This window comes from Desarmillaria tabescens (assembly GCF_030435595.1).
Source record: "Desarmillaria tabescens strain CCBAS 213 chromosome Unknown EV420scaffold_49, whole genome shotgun sequence".
NCBI classification, from domain to species: Eukaryota; Fungi; Basidiomycota; class Agaricomycetes; order Agaricales; family Physalacriaceae; genus Desarmillaria; species Desarmillaria tabescens.
The window spans coordinates 131467-155473 of NW_026848348.1; the positions used below are offsets into that span (position 1 = coordinate 131467).

At 47.1% G+C, this 24007-nt stretch overlaps 9 protein-coding genes and 1 non-coding gene across 10 annotated transcripts; 6 read left to right on the forward strand and 4 right to left on the reverse strand.

The window, feature by feature from the left end:
* Window positions 1–818: 818 nt before the first annotated feature.
* EV420DRAFT_1648347 (uncharacterized protein) lies at window positions 819–2721 on the reverse strand (the record flags this gene model as incomplete). Its single annotated transcript, XM_060478140.1, has 18 exons — window positions 819–860; window positions 920–1028; window positions 1077–1101; window positions 1155–1212; window positions 1284–1311; window positions 1368–1427; window positions 1476–1576; window positions 1631–1737; window positions 1791–1890; window positions 1940–1947; window positions 1997–2022; window positions 2079–2104; window positions 2158–2175; window positions 2231–2240; window positions 2288–2392; window positions 2446–2459; window positions 2518–2596; window positions 2657–2721. 18 exons carry the CDS (start codon window positions 2719–2721, stop codon window positions 819–821), a joined length of 981 nt encoding a protein of 326 aa, XP_060325530.1.
* A 1364-nt stretch (window positions 2722–4085) lies between these two features.
* Window positions 4086–5681, reverse strand: EV420DRAFT_1751550 (uncharacterized protein; the record flags this gene model as incomplete). The annotated part of the gene is made up of 9 exons (XM_060480373.1): window positions 4086–4439; window positions 4488–4593; window positions 4646–4724; window positions 4778–4895; window positions 4948–5067; window positions 5118–5178; window positions 5233–5315; window positions 5370–5607; window positions 5664–5681. The coding sequence occupies 9 exons, from the start codon at window positions 5679–5681 to the stop codon at window positions 4324–4326; spliced, it is 939 nt and encodes a 312-aa protein (XP_060325531.1). The 3' UTR covers window positions 4086–4323.
* Window positions 5682–7127: 1446 nt separating this feature from the next.
* Window positions 7128–10054, forward strand: EV420DRAFT_921769 (peroxisomal oxidase). The gene is made up of 14 exons (XM_060483996.1): window positions 7128–7437; window positions 7491–7569; window positions 7615–7769; window positions 7824–8147; window positions 8201–8242; window positions 8291–8448; window positions 8500–8519; window positions 8574–8608; window positions 8657–8814; window positions 8862–9073; window positions 9124–9490; window positions 9545–9717; window positions 9772–9868; window positions 9920–10054. The coding sequence occupies exons 1-14, from the start codon at window positions 7359–7361 to the stop codon at window positions 9968–9970; spliced, it is 1950 nt and encodes a 649-aa protein (XP_060325532.1). The 5' UTR covers window positions 7128–7358; the 3' UTR covers window positions 9971–10054.
* EV420DRAFT_t234 lies at window positions 10014–10100 on the forward strand. Its single transcript has one exon. It is a non-coding gene; the product is annotated as a tRNA-Ala (tRNA).
* A 124-nt stretch (window positions 10101–10224) lies between these two features.
* Window positions 10225–10835, reverse strand: EV420DRAFT_921783 (uncharacterized protein). The gene has a single exon (XM_060483997.1). The coding sequence runs from the start codon at window positions 10650–10652 to the stop codon at window positions 10302–10304; it is 351 nt and encodes a 116-aa protein (XP_060325533.1). The 5' UTR covers window positions 10653–10835; the 3' UTR covers window positions 10225–10301.
* A 997-nt stretch (window positions 10836–11832) lies between these two features.
* On the forward strand, window positions 11833–13478 carry EV420DRAFT_1571936 (uncharacterized protein). The gene is made up of 6 exons (XM_060474337.1): window positions 11833–12026; window positions 12076–12253; window positions 12307–12584; window positions 12639–12717; window positions 12769–13097; window positions 13147–13478. Exons 2-6 carry the CDS (start codon window positions 12157–12159, stop codon window positions 13261–13263), a joined length of 900 nt encoding a protein of 299 aa, XP_060325534.1. The 5' UTR covers window positions 11833–12026; window positions 12076–12156; the 3' UTR covers window positions 13264–13478.
* A 2359-nt stretch (window positions 13479–15837) lies between these two features.
* On the forward strand, window positions 15838–17132 carry EV420DRAFT_1648351 (uncharacterized protein; the record flags this gene model as incomplete). The annotated part of the gene is made up of 5 exons (XM_060478141.1): window positions 15838–15867; window positions 15924–16296; window positions 16349–16364; window positions 16419–16656; window positions 16710–17132. The coding sequence occupies 5 exons, from the start codon at window positions 15838–15840 to the stop codon at window positions 17130–17132; spliced, it is 1080 nt and encodes a 359-aa protein (XP_060325535.1).
* Window positions 17133–17220: 88 nt separating this feature from the next.
* On the forward strand, window positions 17221–17638 carry EV420DRAFT_1571948 (uncharacterized protein). Its single transcript, XM_060474338.1, has one exon. The coding sequence runs from the start codon at window positions 17231–17233 to the stop codon at window positions 17423–17425; it is 195 nt and encodes a 64-aa protein (XP_060325536.1). The 5' UTR covers window positions 17221–17230; the 3' UTR covers window positions 17426–17638.
* Window positions 17639–18437: 799 nt separating this feature from the next.
* On the reverse strand, window positions 18438–20674 carry EV420DRAFT_1622633 (glycoside hydrolase family 79 protein; the record flags this gene model as incomplete). Its single annotated transcript, XM_060475829.1, has 11 exons — window positions 18438–18625; window positions 18653–18771; window positions 18824–19103; window positions 19213–19538; window positions 19588–19670; window positions 19832–19968; window positions 20027–20114; window positions 20165–20236; window positions 20265–20344; window positions 20400–20592; window positions 20621–20674. 11 exons carry the CDS (start codon window positions 20672–20674, stop codon window positions 18438–18440), a joined length of 1620 nt encoding a protein of 539 aa, XP_060325537.1.
* Window positions 20675–22159: 1485 nt separating this feature from the next.
* EV420DRAFT_1622634 (uncharacterized protein) lies at window positions 22160–23934 on the forward strand (the record flags this gene model as incomplete). Its single annotated transcript, XM_060475830.1, has 9 exons — window positions 22160–22289; window positions 22339–22378; window positions 22432–22651; window positions 22710–22930; window positions 22982–23152; window positions 23190–23250; window positions 23346–23417; window positions 23449–23520; window positions 23575–23934. 9 exons carry the CDS (start codon window positions 22160–22162, stop codon window positions 23932–23934), a joined length of 1347 nt encoding a protein of 448 aa, XP_060325538.1.
* Between the last annotated feature and the right edge of the window lie 73 nt (window positions 23935–24007).

Sequence of the window (24007 nt, forward strand, 5' to 3'; positions counted from 1 at the left end):
GAGATCCTTTGCGTCTAGCTGTTATTGTACACCTCGCACCCCAGCCTCTCCCTGGACGACGACTTTTGCGCGGACATGACGTATCGACATCTGGCGAACGAGCGCACGGCGTCGTGACACCGGTCGGAATTTTGGAATAGATTATGGGTCTGAGTTCGGGGACTCTTATTAGAGATGGTTTGGCACTATGCAGTGTGGATTTTTCAATGTACAAATGATCTGCGAGGTATACGACTGGTATATCGGTGTTCAAAGAAGCAGACGTGCCACGCAAACACTTCGTAACATATTGGTATGACTTACGTAGATCAACCCGACGAGGAATCGTCGCTTTCAGTGTTTCCTTACATGTTTTGAGTCGGGAGCATTGCCAATGAAAAGGTCGACTCGAAAGAGACAGCAATAGGGTTCAAGGACAAGATTCAGCAAGGTCGTACTCGCCTCGGCACGCGGCAGGCACTTGTAATAGACTGGACACAACAAGTTAGAAAGGGCCCTCAGGCCTAAGGAAAGATCATAGTCGCATTAGGCAAGCTACTGCCAACTGGGGAAAAGCAAATCTTTGCCACACCACTTTCGCGTCGTTGATGATCACGTGAAGAATATGCTGTTCTTGGAGTTCAAGTTTGAAGACTTGAAGTAAGTTCATTGAGTCAAGAAAAATCGGCTATGTGATGAACAGCATATGATAATATCAAATATCAAACGGACGCGATGCAGTGGTGGAGGTTACCAAGCGGTTACAGTAGTCTAAACATGGGCTGCATGTGGTCAGGATCGAAGATAATGGCTCAAATGCAATGAGAAATAAGTGAGAATTAAACAGTTTCCGATTCAATCTTCATTGATACAACAGTGGCCTGCTATAAGTCCGTTATATCAATTATATTGAATGGAAATGCGGATTATAGAAACATACGTTATTCGCACGGTGGCCGCTCGCGCTTTCAGATGTCAATCCTGAAGAGACAATCGTTGGTAGGCGGAAGGAATTGTCAACGTTTCTGAACTCCCTCCGTGCATTAAGCCTGCCATCGTAAGTGAACATCCATGAGCGTCATAAGTTTAATACGTACATAGCTAACAAGGAGTTAATGAATACTAAAAAATAAAGACCAAGGTCAGTACGATGTCTCCGAGTCAAATTGACTGACATTTGGGAAGTAAACAGTCGACGCCGAGGAATATGAGAGTATTTGGCCAGAGGAGAAACTACGGCGTATGCATTAGCGCCAAACTCTGTTGATCAAGCACCAGGACGGCTCGGAAATTATTCCGCATACCGTAGTGAGAATAACAATTGAGTAAAAGCTATGTGTGCCAGATTGAGGCGGTCGCGAAACAAACATATAATTGACTTTGCCTACCTGGTAATAAACCCTGACATTAGAATCATCCGCATCAATGTGAGAAGTGTCGTAATGGTGCTGTAGGGGCGTTAAACAAGTATTCAAAACGCGTAAACAACAACTGACTTGGGAAAGACTGAAGTAGTCCGGTCCAGACAGTAGCACATAGCGATAGATACTACGAACTCGGCTACTACACTTGATACAAACATGGAGATAAGAGCGCTCTGACATCGGAGTAAGATGGTGCGTTTGGAATGATATTGCTTTCGAAAGCGCACCTCAATGGTCGGTGTTTTGGAGAAGCTGGATACCAAATAGCTATTGAAAATATTATCGGCAACAGATAGCGAGGAAAAGGTAAGTTCATACACATCTTTAATAAGATCTACAGGATGAATCAGAATGATATATCATGCAAATGGTGGTAGGAAGACTCACATATCCCGCAACCTAGCAAGGAGTTATGTTTGTCAATAACGGGGTTATACTCGAGCACTGCAGGTTTCTCCGTACCAGCATTGCCAGCAGTAACGATAACCTGAATTCGTTTCACATACAGTCAACCACGGTAGGATTCGATGAAGGACTTGTCCAACTGATTGTACAGGTTAAAGGCGACGTTAGGCATCAAGACGAAAACGTACGTTTCCATAAGCGTAGAGCGTACACCCTGCACAGGAGACGAATTTGAAACTGGACGCGAACGGGTAAAGTGTAATTCCTCACGCTTGAACAGAAATTCGGACGAGGACCTGAATAAAAATTCAGAATTGCAATGAATAGATCCGAACGATTAGGCACATACACAAAGCAAGATGTGCAGCTATCATTAAACGTGAGATTCAGATACTATGATCCGCATCGAGCAGAACACAAACCTTAAGGCTCCTAAGCGAAATAAACCAGTGAAGAACAGATAATCAACTGGAACATACCAAACAATGTCGCGTTGAGTAAGAGCTGGCAGATGGCCGAAGTTCGTAATAGAATAGAAGTATGAAGCGTGGGTGGTGACTGCAACATCGAGTGCATCCAGGACCCTATGCATGAATTTCAGATACTTCAAAATGCACGTTGAGTCCAGAAAATCTACCAGATAATCCCCACCTGTTCATTGTCAGCAGAATCAGTATCATCTTCCGAGCTGCATGATGGGCGCTCCTACCGAGACTTTATAGATCCATCCGTCACTAGGGTAATTTTTATAGTATATTGCGGATTGTAGACTTGTTATTCCAAACAGACTGCCCGGGACAGACACATTATTCATTAAGCTGGCGGTGAGAACTAGACTCGAAACTTACATGTTGGACAATGTAGCACCAATAAAGAATACACCAAGCGTATTGTCGAGCGATATGTTTACCATTGAGGCAGAGGATAAGAGAAAAAATCACAGCCTCTGGGCTATAGAATATACCAAACTTGAGGATTGTATTCCGCTATTTGAGTAAAAAAGAGTGCCCATCCGGGTATTGAATTCGGTCTGATCATCATGAGATGGAAGACAACGAGCGGTGCTGGAAGCTGTGAACTCGTAGCGGATGACACAGTTGACGCCATCGTCGGAAGTCAGACCAGCGCAGAGCATTCAAATGCGATAATCAACGGATCGACATCGATGAATATCAAAGCAACATTTGAGGTCTAGCCACAGTTTGTGAACTTGAAGGGGATACAGGAGATGGACTGGCAAGTTTTAACATGCAAACCAACGTGAAAATGGTAAAGCGCACCCTGCTTCAAGGCTTCCTGAGATGGTGGCTCAAGCCATCCGGATAAAATGATTCTCTCGGTGTTAGAGGTAGCCCAGTGACTTCAGCAGGTCAGTTCACGGTGGTCTTTGGACATCAAATTCATTGTAATCCACCGCAAAATTAGCATCATATTAGAGAAGCAGGAACCGTGTTTTCAATTGTCAGCAATGAGAATGATGATCTGTTCTTTTTCCCGCACCGAGAAAATTTCCGGTACAACTGATCAGCATTTGATACACATAATAACGCACCTTGTGAGCACCAAAGAAGAATAAAGCGCCTGATTTCCGAGTACAATCAATATGCGTCCCACATGCCTAGACATAGATTTCAGAGAAAAGCAGGACTCATCCGTGAAAAAGATTTCTGGATATGGCCAGTGAATAGGCTGACGGTTACATTCGACGCACAAAGCGCCTCCGTTGCTATGTTCACCAATACCACCCGAGAAACATTGATGCGGACGATATATCAGCCTGAACCGGTGCCCCACGTGAGTTTTTCTGCCACGGTGGTCATAGAGAACGGATCATCTACGAGTTCTTATTTAATAGCATGAACAAACCTTGATAAAAATTGCGTATAGAAAAAGGGTACGGACTTTTTTTGTGGGCATCATGGCGCCAGTTAAATAAGCTGTTCTTCGGGGTTTTCCATGAAACACATGTTACCCATTGCTTTGGGTATTAGGTGATACGGAAGATGCGCCAAAAAGTGGCGACGAACAGAAACAGCAAGAATGTAACGATAGACTGCGCTTTGTTTTAAATGGGATGGGTGTTCAAATTTAGCCAGTGGCGTGGCTGTGCCATGAGCTCTTGAACCCTTCACAGAATTTTCACACGCTTCGACCTAAGGCTGGAACTTGAATGTGTTCTAACAAACATCACCTATTATCATGATGTGGTGGTTGAAACGTTGATGATTGGTGCGATTTGAATGAAAATTATGTAGATTGTCGGTGTGAATCACGTTTATGAGTTTGCTCGGTAATTCACTTGTCAGAAGCTTTCGGCCCCGATGTAAAGCCTGCGTCCGATAACGACGCAGGAAAGCCCATGTATTGTGAACGGTAAAAAGTAATGGTATACGAGCTAGAAGAAGAATAAAGTAATATATATCAATGCCTGAATTTAAAAAGAAAAAAAAATGCATATAAAGCCCGTATAAAGCTGAAGTCTTAAAGCTTAAATTTTGGAATCATGGAGACGCGTTTAAACGCAGGTGCCCGCGTAACTGGTCTGAGTATTCGCAGCCATAGAGCCCTTGAACTCGGCGAAGCTGGAGCGGTCATCCTGGTTCGTGAGGACCGCCTCGATGCTAACAGCCCCTGAAATCATGTGTCAGACCCCGTAAACAGAGGTAGAAATGTACAAACATTTGTAGTGACCATCAGTCTCGTCGTCGTAGTTGAACCAAACCCATCCACTTGCGAGATAACGGATGTTTCCAGTGGCTTGGATGTTACAAGTCTTGGTACTAGTCTAAGATGGGGGCAGTCAGCTAACCGTAAATACTGGGACGAAAAAAGCTAACCGTAGCAGTGCAAGTCTTGCCCTCTGGAGCAGTCATCTTGATAGTAACTTTACTCACGTCATTGTAGGACACGTCGAAGCTAATAGCTTGTCTTAGCGTATGCACTCTGGTCTCAAAGATAGTACAACGTACGTGCTCGAAGTGGTATCCGTAACTTCGGTAGAGATGGTCAGGGCCTCAGTGACCTCTGCTACTTCTGGAACGCCAACTTTGACGGAGAGCGTGTCGGAAACGCCAATAGTTGAAGCAGCTGGATGCCAAATCGATAATGGAATGGCCAAAAGAGAGATCAGAAAACATACTAGTGACGGTGTAAGAAGTATCAGTGTTGAAGCCTTGGTCGACTTCGATGTCGACTTCACCCTCGGTACCAACAAGGCTACCCGCAGAAGTGGTAGTGTGCGTCTGGCAGACCGGGTCACCTGTCCATGGATCAGAATCAAAATAGAAAGAATGATACAGTTGAACGTACCGGAGAAACTGAGCTCGACAACGTCGTCGGTAATGCAGACCTGGGCAGGGCTGTCGACGTACTGGAGGAATAGTCAGGCAATGACCGTATGAAGCGAGGAAACAGCGGATCTCACATCGCTAGGGTTCGTAACAACGGTGCGGGAGCCATCGCCCCAGTTATTGTTGGCGTACTGCTCAATGGCATTCCATCCCGGCACTGTACGAATGGCGTTTAGCGTCATAGAATATGGAAGAGAGAGTTCTGACTGACGTGTTTTGGCTTCATCGACTGAGAGCTGCCCACATTGACTGGCGGCACGGCGCTCGAGACCATTGGACTCGGCATCGACAGGATATCTACCGTAGAGAGAACCATCCCGCTTGAAGGCGAGATAGTGTCCACGGGCCTCGTCTACAGCGATGTGGGCAATATCCCTGGGAAGGATCCCGACAAGCTCGCTGAAAGGCAGAGCAGTGACGCCAGAAAGGGCAGTCAAAAGAGTAATAAACTAGAATCGGCGCGTGTTAGGCCAGGTGATAGGCTATAGGATGGGATGGCACTCACGGCAGCAGGCGTGAACATCGTGCAGTAAAGTGCAAAGGAAAGTAAGAGAAGGAATGAAGAGAAACGAAGGATGATGATCCTCTAGACCTCATATCGACCTGCTTTTATACGTGAAGTGCTATGTTTCATGTCTTTATCACTGGTTTCATGACCTGAGCGAGGTAAGGAGTGGACTTACGAATTGCACATCGAGCATGTGGTACACGAGCGCTGGGCCGTGATGCGATGTTTTGTGATCGGCGAGAATGATTGCGTCGGAAAGTCCAAGGTCATGCATTGCGTCGCGTGTAAAATCACCCTGCCTTAAAGAGAGATCAACACATAGACAAAGGAATCGTATAAATCCACAGCAGCTTTCCAGCTAGCAACGAATATGGCTTCTGTGTGAGGAGCTCACCAATGGCTTTTAAAATGTAATTCGCAGCCCATGGTTACTGTTTCCACGCCGCGTGACGACAGGCACCCCAGATCGACAATATGCCGATCTAAAGGCGTCCTATCTCATGTCGCGAAAGCTAACTATATCGTATTGCTGCTTGTAGGCGCTCCACAGCAGGGCAAAAATACCCGAAGATCAAGCGCAATGTTTCAAAGAAGACCAACGTTCTTACGGCTACAGATAAAGGGGACAGCAGTATTGCAGACACACGACGAAGGTTGGGCTTGAAAGAATCAGTGATCAGCCGGCTACTGCCTACAAATATGTAAGACATAGACAGACTCTGGGGTAGACAGTCGGTCAGTACTAAGTAACCTTGTGACAAACAACCTGGAACGCACGTTCTCTATATTTCGAACTTGAATTTGAACGTATCAGCAAAGAGCGGCGGTAGAATCTCAGTAGGATCCCTTCTCAAAATCGAAACTCAATTGAAGATGCGGTGCTTGTGGGAGTCATCAATGAATTACTGTCCAGTCGAAACAAGTGTATTTTGAAGTACGGCATTGCTGTTTCACGAACGTTCACGCACCATTGGTTTTTGCATTGATCTGGCCATTGAGGCCAAGGGGGAATAAGAAATAACAAGTTTCACTTTCGGACTGGATTTTTCAGCCTTGATTCTGGCAGCGGTAAAACAAGCTGTAAGGTTAATCTCATTTTTTCAAAGGGGGGAAAGTTTTTCGTGTCGTCTTACCGGCCTGCGTTTAAGGACGGAGAAAGAGCGTCTTGAAACGAAACCTTTTAAGGTCTTGTTGTTCCCTCGTCAAATTGTACCTAGTACCGGTGCAGTGGTACTTGTAGCCTGTAGATATTTGGACCATTTGAGCCGCTTGGAATTTAGCTGAGAGGAAATCTCAGAACCCAATCAGGACCTGTGCTTCATTTTTGAACCATCAAGCGTAAGGAATTCCAAGGGAGAAATTTGGAAAGAATATTGACACCGGAATCCATGCAAAAAAAGGGTGAAGTACCATGTTCCCACGCCACAGACGTGTTATTGTGACGAGAAGCGTGATACCTGTGACTTCTCCCTCTCAGTTCACGACCATATCATTGCTCTCCAATATTGCCTCGATTTTCCCATTCATGACGCAGCTATGCAGGAAAAGACAACATCTTACCCGTTGAGTGCGAAATTTCTAGTCTTCCATCCGATTCCGGTTTTCGTTTCGGTTCGGTTACCCATCAAGCCGGATTAATAGATTTATATAACTCGGCCGAACGCTGACAGCGCTTTTTTATCAACTTCCACCATGCAGAACGCCAGCGACATGAAGAATGCACGCGAGGCCAGTACCATCGATATTGCAGCAGTGAGGAACTTGGTATACGGCAAGTAGTCTTCGTTTTGGTATTTTACCTTTAAATGCTCATATATGACGTAGATGGGCTCGAGCGCTGGGAGCAAAAGCAGAGAATTGAAAAAATTCTTTCTAATGACCCTGTGTTTGACAAAGCGAAAAGGTGAGCTTCGAAGAGGATATCTTGTTCTGTCCTCATACGAAATAGACCTTTCATCACACGAACGGAAGCATACCATCGTGGGCAACGGATAACAAATCGCATATATCAAATCGAGCAGGATTTGGGATGGACGAAAGATGATACCGCAGTCGCCTTTTCAGTACTAGATGACCGCCTTCCTTCAGGTTTACATAGCGATGGTACGTTCGGTATTATCTTTATGATTTCCGTCACACCAATCTATATATTTCTAGCCTTTGAACCTGTCATCAGTGGCCAAGGATCACCCATCCTTTTGGAAAAGTACGGGAAATTGGTGGCTACTCGTGGCGTCCTTGGATGTTACCTACAAACAGAGCTCGGCCACGGTTCCAACGTCACTCAGCTAGAAACGACGGCGACTTTTATTCCAGAGACGCAGGAGTTCGAGATTCACTCGCCTACGCTTACGAGTACGAAATGGTGGATTGGAGCGCTTGGGAAGACCGCGACTCACGGAGTATTACAAGCAAAGCTGATCCTGCCTGGGGGTAAGGATATGGGGCCCCATCTTTTCTTCGTGCCGCTTCGATCTTTAGGTTCGTCTGTCCTATTGCTCCCGAGTATCCAGGTTGCTCATTCGGCTCAACAGACGACCATAAGCTTTTGCCTGGCATCATTGCAGGTGATATCGGTACGTTTCTTAGGGACTTGGATGATATATCTTCTAAACTTTCAACAGGCCCGAAGGCTATGAACGGATACAATTCTGTTGATAATGGTTACGCACGATTTGAGCACTACCGGATACCAAAGGAAAACATGCTCTCCAAGTTCGCTCAGGTTACTGAAGACGGTACTTATGTCAAACCACCTCACGCGAAACTGAGCTACGGCGGAGTAAGGATCGTCTCTCGTTGAATTGCTCCATAACTGAGATGTTATTGTTAGATGATGTACATACGTTCTGGGTACGAGTCTCTCACTTTAAGATTCCGGCGTTGGCTTGATGTCTTTGTTTGTAGAATGATACATCATTCAGGGACTGCGGTAGCTCGAGGTGTGTCTGATATGTAGGACTCTGAACTTTTACTGACATCCAGAATAGCTATTACGATCGCCATACGGTATGCCACTGTACGTCGACAAGGGGAGAAAGGGCCAGATGGCCTTGAGCATCAAGTTATCATGTATCCGTCCGTATATGGCCGACTACTAACTATCCTCTCGCGAGCGTACGTGTATATGCTCTTGGGACGAAACATGGTATGTCCTTGTTCGGGTTAATAGGACAGCTGCTAATCATCCTGTAGTTGAAATCGTTCAACGCCTTCTCGCGGAAGCTAGCGTCTGGAGATATGTCTATGTTGCCTGAAATGCATGCCATCACCAGCGGACTCAAAGTCTTGTGTACGGCGACAACTATGGACGACATCGAATCGGCGAGACGGTCTATGGGAGGGCATGGATACAGTGCCTTTGCAGGAGTAGGCAAAATCTATGCGGATTACCTTCCCAGTGTGACGTATGCACCTCTTTTTTTTGGAGTGTATGGCGTCACTGAGGCATCGGCAGATTTGAAGGAGAGAATTTTGTCCTAGATAAACAGGTCCTGCGCGCAGCACTCAAATCCTCAAAGAACGATAGCTCGTCGCTTTCGCCCTTTTCGCAGTATCTTCGACTTCTCCACAGAGGACAAGAGGTTCCTGTTCCTTCGTGGCAGGACCCAAACGAGGTTGTACTGCTACTTGAATGGCGTGCTGCATCGCTGGTGAGGGATGCGGCGGAAACAGATGATCATTCGGACACCAGTATCACGCAGCGGGTATCGAAAGGCGTTGCTGAGGCATTCGTAGCAACGCAGGTACTGGGCATGATCAGCACTGTAGAGAGCTCGTTGAGAGCCGATAATGCCTTGGTGTTGAAAGGGTTGTTTATGCTTGTAAGCATGCCTCTATCCTTTGCTTGATGATATTGACAGGATTCTCTGGCTCAGTACCTACTTTCGGCAGTTGAAGGATCCTTGACAGACTTGTTAACATTCAATCTCATCAACAGTGACCAGACTAGGACTTTGCGCAAGGCGATTTCGAGGACCTGTCAAGAATTGCTCCCGAATGCCATTGGACTTACGGATGCATTTGGATTTTCAGATTGGGAACTCGATAGGTCTGTCTATTATTTTATCTTGATCATGAGTGGGTCTGATGATGTCGGGTGTAGTGCCTTGGGTGTATATGACGGAAAGGTGTACGAAGCGCTCTGGGCCCGGGTGCAGACGGAGCCCTTAAATCGGACGGAGGTACCCGAGGCGTACGAGGTTGGTGTCTACGATTTCTCTCAGCTTTTATGCTCTAATGGTAGCCGACAGGAGTCTATCAAACATATACTTGCGAGGGGAAGACAGTTAGCGAAGTTGTAATACGCTCTCGCGAGGTGTGTGCTGCGGTGATATGTCATCATATGGGCACATGGTGTAGTTGGTTTATCACGCCCGCTTAGCACTTGTTGAAATCTGCGGGAGGTGTTGGGTTCAATTCCCAATGTGTCCACTTGTTTTGCTTTTCTTTTTACTCATTATGTGTCTGTCATGAATCTGATTCATCCGTCAGTCTGCAAGCTTCGTTTTACTTTATCGGTGAGAGATGATGACATCCTTCCTATCTATTATCGTTCAAAAGAGTCAATTACATGGACTGCTCTCTTGTACTATGTATATGCCTTAGAAGCTCGGTCAGTTTCGTTTGTGTACTCTAAGTACCATCCAATCGCGTACCTGCAGGAGGGAAAATTTCCCCATTTTGCCAAAATTCCAGGTGACAGGGCTGACTGCTGGATTTTGAGCACGCGAGTTCGAGCATCGTATGACCTCCCGAGGGACAGTAGAAGCGCTCTACCGTCTGATTGCCACCGTAAGGTCGAATGGTCGCCACCAACGTCTTTCTCCTCGGCACCACTTCCCCCGCTGCTACGCGTATGAGCCGTTCCGACCAGATTGAATCTAAGAGCCATACATCGATAGATGACTCCTCCTGGATTACCACTTCCGGATCAAATCCACGACTGGGTGGGGGCAAAGAGAACATCACGCTGCAATGTTCCATACCGTAATCTAGATGGACAAATTGTACGATGGTGGATGTCTAGGAACTGCGATTAGTACAAGTCGTTTGTGCAGAGCTTACGCCGAACAGAGACTGACATTCGCTGATACGATGATGTGACGGTCGTCCGGATACACAGATCCAAGAATCGCGCGCCTATTGGCGGCTCGTATCCTCATGACACAAGGCGTGCAATATCAGGATTTGTTCACCAATGCCACGACGTCAGGAAAGTTCACGATAATCTGGTCACATGGGATCTCTTTCGCCTGTCTGTCGCGAAAAATGCGGTCAAAGTTGATATACTGGCTTGGGTGATGGCTTGGGGAGAATCTTTGTTCGCTGCAGCTGCGGTTGTCTTTCCCGATGCTTAGAATAGCCAGGGAAAATGCGAGAAGGGAAGAGAGCAGCGTTGCTATGCACGCCCAAACGACAAGCGATCTCTCCTGTTATTGTGGCCTATATAACAGTCCTTGTCAACAAATAGAAAGCGATTGTCAATTGCATTACACCTACCAGAAGATGAAATGCACCCATTGTCCTTCGTTGTATCTGGCCCGGTATCTCTATTAGACGAAGAGAGCAGCTCGTAACTCGACATTTCCGACGACTCGGAGCGCCACCACTTTGCGTACATCGACTTTCAGTGAGCTGAGTACTGCGTGTTGTTGTAATTGGGATACAGAAATATTCGTCAAAGAGTCGAATACCGATCCTGCTTCCAACGCGATCATCAATGATCACGCTGCCCAGCACCGCTTCGTAGGCATGCTTCTTCATGCATTCATGGTTCAAGCTCAAGTTTCTCCGTAAAAGCGCTGCCCGACGATTGCCAACATTATATTGGACGCTTGAGTATACGGTCTTCTAGGTCTGTTGCTGTTGCGTATTCCTATCCGACGTCATATGGTACTGGAGCAAGTTTGATTGAGTCCATGCAGTATAAGTTGTGTTACAGCAATCGCCAGCACGACTTTGACGGTCCTCTAGAAGAAATGCCAGAGTGTGATTTCATTCGCTCCGGCTCCTTAACGTCACCGATTCTTTCGGATGGGCGGCCCATTCCTGCCTCTTTGGGACGGGCTTCTATCAGTCGGCAGGTCTTCGGCATGTGGTGAACGGCACGTGAAGAATTCGAATCAAGTCTTCCAAAGGTTTCCGAAGCTTCGGCGCCTTTACTAGGCAGCCCGTCGCGATCAACTTTCAAGTCGTGGTAAGTACATGGCAAACCAATGGAAAACATCCGACAGTTGCTGATAAATGTCAACACTGACATTGCCTCCAGGCGAGGACTGACATTTTGTACCCACATTGTCGCATCTGACAAGCATCTGATGTTCCTTTTAGCATCAGTCTGTCTAGCATTAGTATCGCGCGGGTCGGAGAGTCACTGATGTTCAATGCCAGATTCACCTTGCGATAGCTTGACGACCCGCATATCCTGCCACGAGACTTCCCAGTACAAAATGTAACCATAATCGAGTACATTCACACAACCATGCACATGCCCAGAGACCCCTACAGGACGGACGAACCTGCTTCCCTTCTTTGGCTTGAACAGGTACTGAATGCGGCTGTTCATATTGGCGCCATGGCATACGGTTCGTTTCAACTTCGATTCTGGTCTCTTCAATAGCTCATTGAAAAGTCATAGGCGGTCAGCTGATAATTGCTTTCCTTGCGGCGTATCATATCCTGCATTCGTCCAAGAAGCATTACGTCTGGCAGACGATAGTCTTTATTTCTTTCATCGTCGTCCTCTCCACTATCTATACAGCCTGCAACATCCACTTCAATGAGCTGGCGTGGATCGATGAACGCAACTACCCCGGAGGTCCCCTTGCTTACCAACTCGAGCAGCAGGACCAGAAGTTTCAAACGTTGGGAAACGCGGCTTCTGTTCTTCTCACTATATTGGCCGACCTTTGCATGGTACGTAAAAGATTAGCTGTCGAGTTCACCAGGCTGATCTGTTAAAAATTGAAGCTTTGGCGCTGCTATGTCGTCTACCATAATCAGTGGATGATTATCGTAGTTCCAGGATTAGTTCTCTTGGCAGTAGCTAGTAAGTTGTTACTGCACTTTATCGCTGTAAAGTCTTTTAACGTCTTTGAAGTATTGGGCGTGTTCGTGGTCCTCAGACTTGCAACTCCGGGAGCCGGTCTCTGGGCGTCAGAGATTGTTGATCTTTCTGTCCCTTATTGGTCTTTAGCGATCTTTTTCAACCTCCTGGTGACTTTGATGATCGTTTCCCGCGTCCTTCTCATGCGAAGGAAGATTCAATCTTCTCTGGGACCTCAGTATGGTGGCGCATATACAGGAGTGGCCGCGATGATGATCGAATGTGCCATCCCATACGCGCTGGTCTCCTTTGTCTTCATAATATTGTACGGTCTAAACAACACCGCCTCGAGCTTGTTTGTCCCGTTGATGATTATGATTGAGGTGAGCTTGATGCTGTCCCTCCTTATCGTTTATTTACCCGTTTCGACAGGGAATAACGCCCCTGCTCATCATTTTACGAGTAGCTCGAGGGCAGGCATTGTCGAAGGAGACCGTGGCCAGTGCCGGAGAAGTGTCCTTTATTCGATTTCGTAAGGGCGCTGCATAGAAGAGTGCTGATGGTGATTTCACTCCGGTCAACAGCACTTCTACTCCGGTGCTCAATATCGCGATGAAGGTTATCCACGAATCTTCATCTCAGCTATCGAAACCGCACGGTCTATAGGTTCTCGCGAATGCTAGCGCTTGCCGATACCAGTCCTAAATGCAGTAAATTCGTGTAAATTCGATTTAAGATCTGTATCTATGAAATATTTTGGCGAGATATACTTTATCATAGCGCGAAAGGGATAAAAATACAAGTCCGATCAATCCGATTTCCGAGACAATCAGTGTTCTGAATGTACCCGAATAACAAACCCATTGTACAAAATCGACCGCATATGTTACGTTCTTTTGCAGCTAGCCGACTGTTCCTGAAAGTTACTTGAGATGCTTATCACTAAACGCCGGGGTAGGAGATACTAGTCACCAGATATTGTACGTCATCCTGAGGAAGTCTGCCTGGAATGTACTAGTCCCGCGGATAAAATCCATACAATTACGCGGAGCAAAGTCGTCTTGAAGCCATCCATGGAACCGACATCTTTCAGCAGAGTCCTGGGATGATCCTTAATGATCTCAAATTTGGGCAGCATCGGACCGTGCATTGCACTCACGTGTCCAGGGAAGATATCATGATGAGGCTAAACTCTGCTGAATACTAGCGGTCGTCGTTTGACGACTTTGATACCTTGCTTTAGCGGTTATCAAAGAGGCTCTTGCACTTCAAATTCATGTTGAATTGGTAGGACATTTATAATATTTGCAAGTCAATTGCAAGTACACATACTTACCTCCCTGGCGCCGGTTGAAAATCATTTCCACCGGTAAGGCCCCAGTACAGACATTTATACTATCACAAAAGATCGGTTCGTGATAGCCCAGGTATGCAATCAGTGTTCATGGATAAGTTGAAGGATGTGGATGTTCCTGGTTCCGAGGGCCAAAGATAATTTGTAGATATCCTTCTGTCTGCCCTGGATAGTTTCTACGAAGCTATGAAGAAAAAGCATCGACGATGGAGTGATATGAATCATACCCTTTGTTTGTGTTTCAATGAGGAAATTTAGGATAATCCCTGGTAGTTGTTTGACAATGTCTTTGCTAACGATGCTATAGACATGGACACCTTTTGCCCTGAAGGCATCTTGTAGTGAGGTATCACAATTGCTGAGGAAGTAGTACACCAATACCCGCTGGCTCACGAAGACAGGACTGACGACTACAGTCTACATCATCATGTGTTATCGGGTGATTCCGTCGCACGTGATATCTCCCGATTAATAAGCGCGGGTAATAGACCTGGAGAGACCTTGGCAAGCAAGGTAACGGTATAGATCAGAGTACGTAATAGAAAATGCCCGGATATGACCGTCAAATACTACGGCTGACCCGTACCACCACTATGTGGGCTGGAATTGTGTCAATGGTACGGGTCATGACCATACCCGTCGACCGTATTTTTGCGGTGCTATGCAACCTCAAGATTTTTCGGACCAATATCGGTCTAGATAGTAATATCTGTCAGGTCAGCTTTCAAGGGAAAACACATATACTAGCGACCCCGACTGAACCCGCTTCCTTTTTTGGATCCAGAATCCCTATACAGTTTGAGCACCCGTGCCAACCGTCCCGTAATTCCTATCATGGCCACGCATGGAAAGGAACATCTTTGTCTGAAAGAAAAAGGATGGCGTTTGCGGGAGATGCAACTAGTACTGGGCCGCACTGCGTAGCGGCGAGCGCAATTTTGAAACCTTGGAACGTCTTCCAGAGAGTAAGTACCATATTTCTAGGAATGTTGAGGCTTCGAATAAAGTTGAAAATAGACCACAATGAACTTGCAGGGAACTATTGCCGTGTCCGTCGGACGGTGGTCTACGGTGGTTCTATGCTTGGTAAGCTGCCCGGTGGTCGTTTTCCGTTTTTTTTTGTTTGCCAACGGGGACAGCGGCGTCATCAGTGTTTAAAGCATGCTCCAAAACTGTAGTCCTTGGTACGTCGGTCTTAGTGGCTTTTCCGTATGTCCTGCGGAGTCCACACACACGGTGCACCGGAGTTCTGAATTGCTTACTTGGCAGGTGTCCTTTCTTCAGGTCAAAACAAAACTTGGCGAGATTATTCTAAAACAGATCTACAACGTCTTTTAACCCTCAGGGGCATAGACTGTGTTGATAGGAAGCCATGAATTTGCAGAAAGCATCTGGTCATGCATCTTCTTCGAAATCGTCCAAATCTCGGATTGGGTCCTCCGGGTGTACTGCCATGATATATATATCTAAAGCCGTTTTCTGCGCTACATAGGCGGTGCCAATAGGGCCTGAGCGCACGTCGTAACGGCGGCGATGTGCATTGTTGCGCAGGGGCGGGCCTCAGATGACAATTCGGTAACATGGTCAGCATTTCTCGGTAGTGCCTAGGCGGTGTTTGCGATATCCCTCCGGAAAGCCAAGTTCATTCTTACACTTTATAAGTACCGCACAGCACACTTTCAAGGCCTGCCTGTATCCCAGCCAAGCTTTTCCAGTTCAACCTCGTAGACGAATTCATATTGCTCTACTATATTGAACATCTTCAAAATATGAATGGAGGCATATTACTTGCTTTGGCGGTCAGTCTTCCTCCACTATACACTGAGAATCGTTGCTCATAATGACCCCTTTACAGGTCGCGCCGATGACATTCGCTACGGACCCCTTTGCCCTTTCTCCTGGCTTTGACATCGCATCGGTTGCGGCTCTTGCAGAATCTCTTCCCTCACATTCCTGGGAATTCGACACCGCATCTGAAGCACTTCTCGAACTCTACAACCCGAACATGTCCGTCTATGGCCAGACTCCTTTACCAGCCGAGTCGTACTTGCCTTCATCCGTCAAGGCGCTCGCGTACGCCAAAGAGAATATTGTATTGAGTGTTGGAGCTAATGGATTGAGCAATGGCGATGGTGCGGTTGGGGATCCGGCGAGCTTGGGCGTGTTTGCCTGGTTGATTGGGAAGACGAACGAATCCTATGCGGAGGCATTCCGGGAGGAAATAGAATGTGTTGGGGCAGGCACCCAGATGGGAAAATGGTGCTATTAGTCAGAGAGCAGATGTCGCTGAACTCTGGTTGGTGTCTTTGCATTCTCGTTATCGCAATCAGACTGATAGCGATGTTTTCAGGAGCGATTTCATCTACATGGCGCCTCCCTTCATCGCATACTATGCCGCTGACACGTTGAACGTATCTCTTCTCCACGAGTCGTATAAACAATGTGGATATTATCGTGAAGTACTGCAAGCTACTAATATTTCTAGCGAGTCCTACGATGGTGTATGGATGCACATCATCGGCCCGCAGAGCCAGGACGTTGGATTGTGGAGCACAGGGAATGGCTGGGCGGCTGGAGGAATGGCTCGTGTGTTGGCGACTATCATGAAGCACCTGTAGCCTCACTCGCTTCGTGACGCCAGGAAGCAATCGATAACTTGACGAAGTGGATCAAGGAAATCGTTGACGGCATTATGGGATCCCCAACCACCGAAGGATTGGTCCGGAATTACGTCGACGACATACGAGGAGACGGTCACGGGTTTGGCGAGATCAGTGGTACATCGATGATCGCCTCCGTTATCTATCGTATGGCTGTCTTGCAGCCCGAGTCTTTTAATCAGACGTATATCTCATGGGCTGATGACGTTCGGGCCACTCTTTCTGGGAATGACACTGAAGGAAACCCACATGTTACTGCAAATGGGACCGTCACGCCTGCTGTTAATCCACTAGGGTGGCTTGATACTGAGCCATGGACTGCTGGAAGCCCGGAAGGACAATGTTTTGTGGTTCTCATGTACGCTGCTTGGAGGGATTGCGTTTACGCTGGAAAGTGTGAATAAAATGGCGACACGGCTAGTTCAGATTGCAGGACGAGGGGATGGGAAAGATCATGCATCTTCCTGGGTGTAGGTAAATCATTTACTATTGAACCATGTGAATGTGGATTTCTGTCTCATGTCGCTTTTCATTTTTTTTTTCATCATTTCTCTGGCTTTGTTTAGTAGTTATGACTACAACCGTAGTACTTTTAGCAGTAAACGACGGTTATTTACCTTATATTCCGAATTCTTCTTCGCTTCGTAATTTCTTTTTTTTTATATCTGCTTTCGCTTGTATTTCCGTTATTTTCTGAGCATAGCTATTCATAACCCTAAGCAACGGTGTGGAGGTTTACGCTCATCGACAACAATCCAGATAGTGACTAGAAAGAACTAGAGTATTGCTCCGCCATGACCCAGTAATATGTAGCTAAATTATCTTTCAGTAGTCTGATCGTTCACTAAATGTTAATGTAGGAGATGTAGATCTTATGGACTAGTAGCTACATGGTTTCCTGATTTCTATTCACCTAACCTACAGCCCCGGACTGCTACGTACGCACTGTTTTCGGCTTTTTTTCTTATTTTTGCTTTTGATTTCTACCCTGCTCGGGGTGGCGCGCATTTGAACCACTTTCTCTGGCAACATACGTTGAAGACCCCTTGTAGCAGATATCTTATGTTTTAAGTCGTTGGATTCTGAACGGCCCTGTTTTCTGGCAAATGTCAATGATTGCATATATCTGTTGATCAAAATCCAGCAGTTTCGATGGTTCACTAGTATCCTGAATGCACATATTACTATAAAATATTCTAACTCAGGATTCTCAGTCCGCTGTTGTCGGACTGAAGATTCATTTCAACAGCTGTTCGACTCCCGCCAATCTTGGCAGCTCAGACATTCTTTTATACCTACAATGAAGGAGTACTGAGGGATAATCTTGACGCTGAATACAAGAAAAGTCCGCAATGAACAGAGATATTTCCCAGAATTGCGGCGACATAGTTTCACTCCCATTGAGGGTTGTAGATCTCATCGCTACGTTTCATTGTCTTTACGGTAGCTGCAATGAATCTACATGAACCATTATATTATTCTAATTCAGACCATATGCCCCAAATACAAAGAAACTTGCGTACAGTAGCTCTGGTGTAGAGATGCGTGTCCCAATATTATTAATATACAAACGGTATCCCAGGTTCATGCAAAACAAGTGGACCAGTCAATCAGAATCACACCCATTAAGATACTCAGCATCACCACAACGCTCAACCTACCCGTCTCCCACCTTCACACCCTTAGCGCTGTTCTTTCTCAGTGATCCCTTACTCGTGCTCCCATATGCCCCCACCTGCCGCCCAATGATGCCCATTACTCGTCGCCAAAACACCCTCCGCCACCGTCGCCGTATTGACCGTCCTCGTCTGCACCGTGGTCGGGAAAGTCTGTGTCTCTACGTCCACTACTTCATCATGCACGAAGAAACACCAATGCGAACCCCGGAGCAGGCACACTAATATCACACTGACACGCTACAGACAACTGGTCCGCACGTCCTCGTCACCCATCAACCGCCCATCGGAAGCAAAGTGGTCCCCAAATGTCTGCCCAGCCCACTTAAAGGAACCTTTCTGGGATACGGAGTCTGCGCTGAGGTATCTATGGTAGTTATGCATCAGATGGGAACTGTGAAGGTTTGCAGGAGACTCACTTGACTCGAACCTGCTGCACATTCTCGCCAGCGTATATCGATGCCGTATAGTTGCTAGCCCCCGATGGATCCGTGATGTAGTTGAACAGCGCCACACGAACCGGATTACCGCTCTCGTATATTGCATACGCAGGGGTGTAGATGTTCCCGTCGTTAGCGTTGAGGTCTGCAATCTGTGAACCGCTCTCTGAAGATCCGAGTGCTTCGGCAATAACTAGCGCCGAATAGTATATGGGTCCAATCGTCCATTGGCGGAAGGTCGACTGATTCGTTGGAGGTGCTGTACGTAGAATCAGTATAGTATTCTCAGAGGGTGTTTCTACGGCAACATACGCGTAAAAGGCTATTCCATTAAATTAGTGCCATCATCGCTAAGGGGTGCTAAGGACATACGTTATAATAAACACCCTGTCCTCCGACGTGCATCAGAGCGCCCGAAAAATTCGAATACGCCAACTGCATTGCGTAATCCAGCCCCCATAGCGCTGCACCGAAGGAGTCACTAACTCCTGGGAATCCACCACACGACGCCGTATTAGTCTCGAACATTATCAAGGGTTTCCCCTTGTTTTGGGCATAGCTGGTCGAATTCAAGTATAGCTTCGCGAGGGCTTGTCCAGCCGTATGGTTTAGGTATCGTGGAAACATCATCTGCGGGTCGCGAGCCTCCCCATAACTCGAACCATATTGAGCGGCACAATTGTCCGAGGGGTAGCTACAACCAGATGAAGGTTTGGCTGGTAGACGAAAGGAGAGAAACGTACTGTTCCACAGAAAGGTATGCTAGATTATCGTTGTACATGTCAACAAAACCCGTATCCCACACCATTTCAGGGTGTCCAGTCGCCTGTTGCGACACTTGGACCAATAAGGTTATTCAGGCTCTTGATGTTAGCATCGATCGTCATGGCGTAGATGAGCTCGCCAACTTCTGACACATAGTCTGACGGCTGGTATCCCTGCAAACAATGTAAGGGGAATAGCTCCAGGCAGATTTTGTTGACGTACATCGGAGCGATGTCCGTGGCGCTGATAAAGGTCGGGTTCATTACCGGCTTGAAGACCAAGAAGATAGTCACCCAAAATAGCTTGTCCTTGTTCAGCGATGGCAAGCTGGAATTCAGAAGTGTTGTAAAAGGGGATGCCTGGAATCGATGAGGATATGAGCATTCTGGATGCAGAACAAGAATGTAGCAGACGCACCAAGATACCAGTAGACATTAACAAGGTCGGAGATATTCCTCATGATATAGAACAAATCTGTCGTATAGTCTAAAGGCGGTGTTTCCGTCTACGGACGGCGCATCAGTGTTTTCCCAGTGCAACAGAAGATTGACGTACGGGGTTGGAAACATTCTCAACATCTTTATGAATCATCCTTCCACCATCTAAGCTCTCGACGAGAACTGCTGTCTCTTGCGTGTTCCCAGCCAATACGAACATTCACTCTCCCTCCTCTCTTCTCAAGGTTTGCCATCAGGTTCAGGAACGGCACTTGTATATATGACGAATTCTTTCCCACTGCGAAAACAATATATCAGCTAGATGAACTGACCAGAAAGGGAAGGGAACTCACGGAGCTGGTTGGTCACGGACATTTCAATAGAGAACCCGACAAAGTTGCCAAGTCTGTGGTATCGATATCCCTGATGTGTTCCCGGTTCTGGAGCTCGATATCGAATTGCATAGGGAGGTAATGGGTCAGGTATCGCAGGTGCCTCGAGAATTGTGGGGTCATATGCAGCCTGCTCCGGTATACGAAGCTGATTCTGCAGAAGTTGAAACTGTAGACGTCACTTGAGTGTGCTGAAATGTCTGCTGGTAGTACACAGTGATTTGCGCCGACGCCATCCCGAAAAAGAACAGGGCCTAGGCTCATTATGGTGATGAGGCATCCCATATTTCGTGAGGAATGTGATGCTCATCTTGTGAACCTAGCGGTGGGTAGAATGGATAGTTCACGAGAGGGTATTTCGGTGGGGGATCTAGAATTTGGAAATAAGCTTCAAATTTATGCGGGTTCTATTTTTACATACCGGGCAGGTATTGCCGCTAGCATTAAATTGAAAAGTCCAGAGAGCGGGATTTAGAGACCTAGTATCGTGCCCAACCGGTCGGAGACATTGTTGGCCCTGTAAAACCGAACCGAGCGGCACTGCCTCAAGGCCCCTTGCATGAGGATTGCGGCTATAATCGATGTTGGCGTTGCGACTGGAGAGAGTGGTCAACATATTATATTGCAGCATTTAAAGCAAGAAGCGCCCGCTACGCTCTTGCACCAGGTAACGCAGTAGGAAAGATTTGACCGCTTCTCCTCCGCTTAGAAGACAGAACCCCGAGCTGACGCAGGATGTTCACATTTTTTTCTAGGACATCGTTCGCCGTTTCCGCAATTTCACCGCGCGGAGCCGCTGCTGTTGGTCTGGAAGACAGTTCAGCTATATGGCGGATTATCTGGAGAGGGCAATACCTACCAGCACCGCCTTCATAATAACGCGAGGATAGAACGAGATAAGAGCTTGGGTCTGCCGTATGCTCTAGTCCAATGAACATGAAGGCCACTATATCGTATTAGGAACCTTGACTTGTGTCATAAGGTCAATTTCATTGGTGGGCTACCGAGTTCCTTACACATATTGGCTATGCATTCCTTCAGCGGATGCCTTGTATGATGATAAGCGGTATGCCTCACCGTAATCAAGTAGCATTCACCAGCATCGACAACGTTCAACGTACACATGGTACTTACTCCGCCTCTTTGCCGCGTGGACGGGCCGGTGTATATGTTTAATTCCGCTTTCAATGTGTGGTCTTAGCTGGGTACCTGGAACACAGTTGACTGTCACGATTTATGTGACAAAACGGAATTTGCCAAGAACTCACAGAAGGTGGAAGAGGCGAAGGTAACACTCGTTGTCGACAAAGATGATTTGATGCGTCATAGTGGCCGCTACATTGGGTACAAGTATAATGTATGGTTTAAATAAACCACGTTAACAGTACTGAAGAAGAATCTCAGTCCAATAGAACCAACCATGCTAGGATGAAAATATATACCGCAATTGGTCCTGATATCAGGCTCCCTGCCGTCAGGGTATTAACTGGAATGTTGTGGGAGATGGGGGATGCAGGGTGAAATTTGTTTCGGTATATGGTTGGTAAAGAGATGTTGAATTCGAGTACTGATGGTTCGCTGATGATAATCGGGAATAAAAACCATAATTTTAAATAAAAACAGGTTTCTGGATTAAATTATTCACAATATTATCGGTCACGTGAGACCAAACTGATTAGATCTGCCGTCGACATTTTTTTCTCACCTCTCCCCCCACGACGATGGCCGACGAGACTATGATCGAAGCACCAGCTGTAGTTGTAGATGCTGATCCTGCAGTAACGGCCGCGCCTGACGTCATCATGAATGAAGGGGAAGAAAAGATAAAACTCGACAAAGCCGTCCGGCAGAGTGAGCCTAATAACTCCTCTCCCCCCTTCCGTCTGACTCCTCTTTGCAGTCGAGTTCTACTTTGCTGACTCCAATCTGCCTTATGATAGGTGAATACACCATTTGTTTTGCTATTTACACCGCCGACGAACATCGGGAACAGGTTCATGTGGACACTACACGCCAAAGATGCCGAACACTGGATACCTCTCGACATCGTCACGTCTTTCAAACGGATGCGCGAATACGCTCCTCTGCTAGCTAAAATACCAGATGCCCTTCGAGCCAGTGAACTTCTTGAGGTGGATGAGGCGGGAAAACAAGTTCGACGAAGGACGGAGCCCAAGGAACCAGTGGGGCAGTTCGAGCGTAGCGTGTATGCCGTACGTCCAGTATTGCCTTTTCTCACCTTCTTCTGACCTATTCGCGACCTGCAGAAAGGATTTGGTACTGAGGAAGAAAACTCGAAACTCCAATCCCGTCCTGGAGGATTTCTTCCAGTTCTACGGAAATACGAACGAAGTGCGTATGCGCAGGGATGAGCACAAAAGATTCAAAGGATCTGTATTTGTCGAGTTCACCGAGATGAGCGGAGTCGAAACGTTCCTCAATGCTGACCCCAAGCCAACGTGGGAAGGGAAGGAACTGGTGATTATGTCTAAGTGCGTCTAATCTCCCTACTGCGTCATGTTCGTCCTGACGGAAATTCACAGGGAGGATTATTGCCAGATGAAGGTGAAAGAAAAAGGCCTCACTGGAAAAGCTGCTCAGTTCCGCAAGGACCTCATCACACGGCGGAAATTCGACGCGTTCAAAAACATGGAAAACGAGAAGAAGACGAACGAGGGAAAGAAGGAAGTGGAGAAGAAGGATATCTATCTCGAGTATCTCGGAACCAAGCTGCTTATCACTCCCCGACAGCAAGGGCGTCGGAACCGTGAAGGAGGAGGAAATCCCCTTCGTTAAGGGCGCCTACATTGAAGTTTGAAGGCGCCTTTTGATAACGTGTCCTTCAATGCGCTCAAGGTTCGTCATGATGCCATGGTTCATTGGATTCTTCGCTGACGACCATTGCAGCAACCCATCCGGGACCTTTTCGAAGGTCAGACCCCGTTCATCAAGTATCAACGTGGCGACAATCACGGTCTCGTCGGATTCAGCAAATCTCTGACTGACTGAGGATATCACCAAAGTAAAAGACGGTGTCAAAAAGCTGGAGGACCAGGATCTGACCTTGGTCCACCTATTGGCGGTACGCTTCATTCCCTCCATCTTTTCCTCCCTTTCTCACTCATCATTTTCAGAGGAAGAAGAGAAGGCTTTCCAAATTGAACGTGCTCAGGTCGGCGGCTCGGGCAGTCCTTCGGAACACGGAGGAAGGCGGACCAATCCGAGGAAGAGGGCGGGGTGGTGCAAGGGGCGGTCGAGGACGTGGTCGAGGACGTGGTGCAAGGAGTGGTCGGGGCGGCTTCAGCAGACGGGAGAGCGACTAGGAAGGATGTGGGTAGGGGAAGACGGCCCGGAGCAAGCAGGGGAGAAACGAAAACGCGCTGTAGAACCTGACGGCGGGCCGGATGTTGGAGTGCGCGGAGTCGGCGGCCCGCCCGCCGTCCAGAGCACCAAAAAGGTTAAGATCGAAGGCGGAGAGGCGGATTCTGCGCCATAAACGGCGGTTTGCATAAATGAATATAATATTGTCAATTAAAAGTAAGCCTATGTAGCACTCGTGATCCTTATGT

Bases quoted from the DNA above. Each gene is read 5' to 3' on its own strand.
- EV420DRAFT_921783 (XM_060483997.1), bottom strand. From the start codon at position 10,652: ATGGAACATTGCAGCGTGATGTTCTCTTTGCCCCCACCCAGTCGTGGA.
- EV420DRAFT_921769 (XM_060483996.1), top strand. From the start codon at position 7,359: ATGCAGAACGCCAGCGACATGAAGAATGCACGCGAGGCCAGTACCATC. The intron at 8,148-8,200 runs GTTCGTCTGTCC...TCGGCTCAACAG, and splicing joins CGTGCCGCTTCGATCTTTAG to ACGACCATAAGCTTTTGCCT. The intron at 8,449-8,499 runs GTAAGGATCGTC...TGTTATTGTTAG, and splicing joins CGAAACTGAGCTACGGCGGA to ATGATGTACATACGTTCTGG.
- EV420DRAFT_1571936 (XM_060474337.1), top strand. From the start codon at position 12,157: ATGCCCAGAGACCCCTACAGGACGGACGAACCTGCTTCCCTTCTTTGG. The intron at 12,254-12,306 runs GTTCGTTTCAAC...GAAAAGTCATAG, and splicing joins TATTGGCGCCATGGCATACG to GCGGTCAGCTGATAATTGCT. The intron at 12,718-12,768 runs GTAAGTTGTTAC...ACGTCTTTGAAG, and splicing joins AGTTCTCTTGGCAGTAGCTA to TATTGGGCGTGTTCGTGGTC.
- EV420DRAFT_1571948 (XM_060474338.1), top strand. From the start codon at position 17,231: ATGTGGATTTCTGTCTCATGTCGCTTTTCATTTTTTTTTTCATCATTT.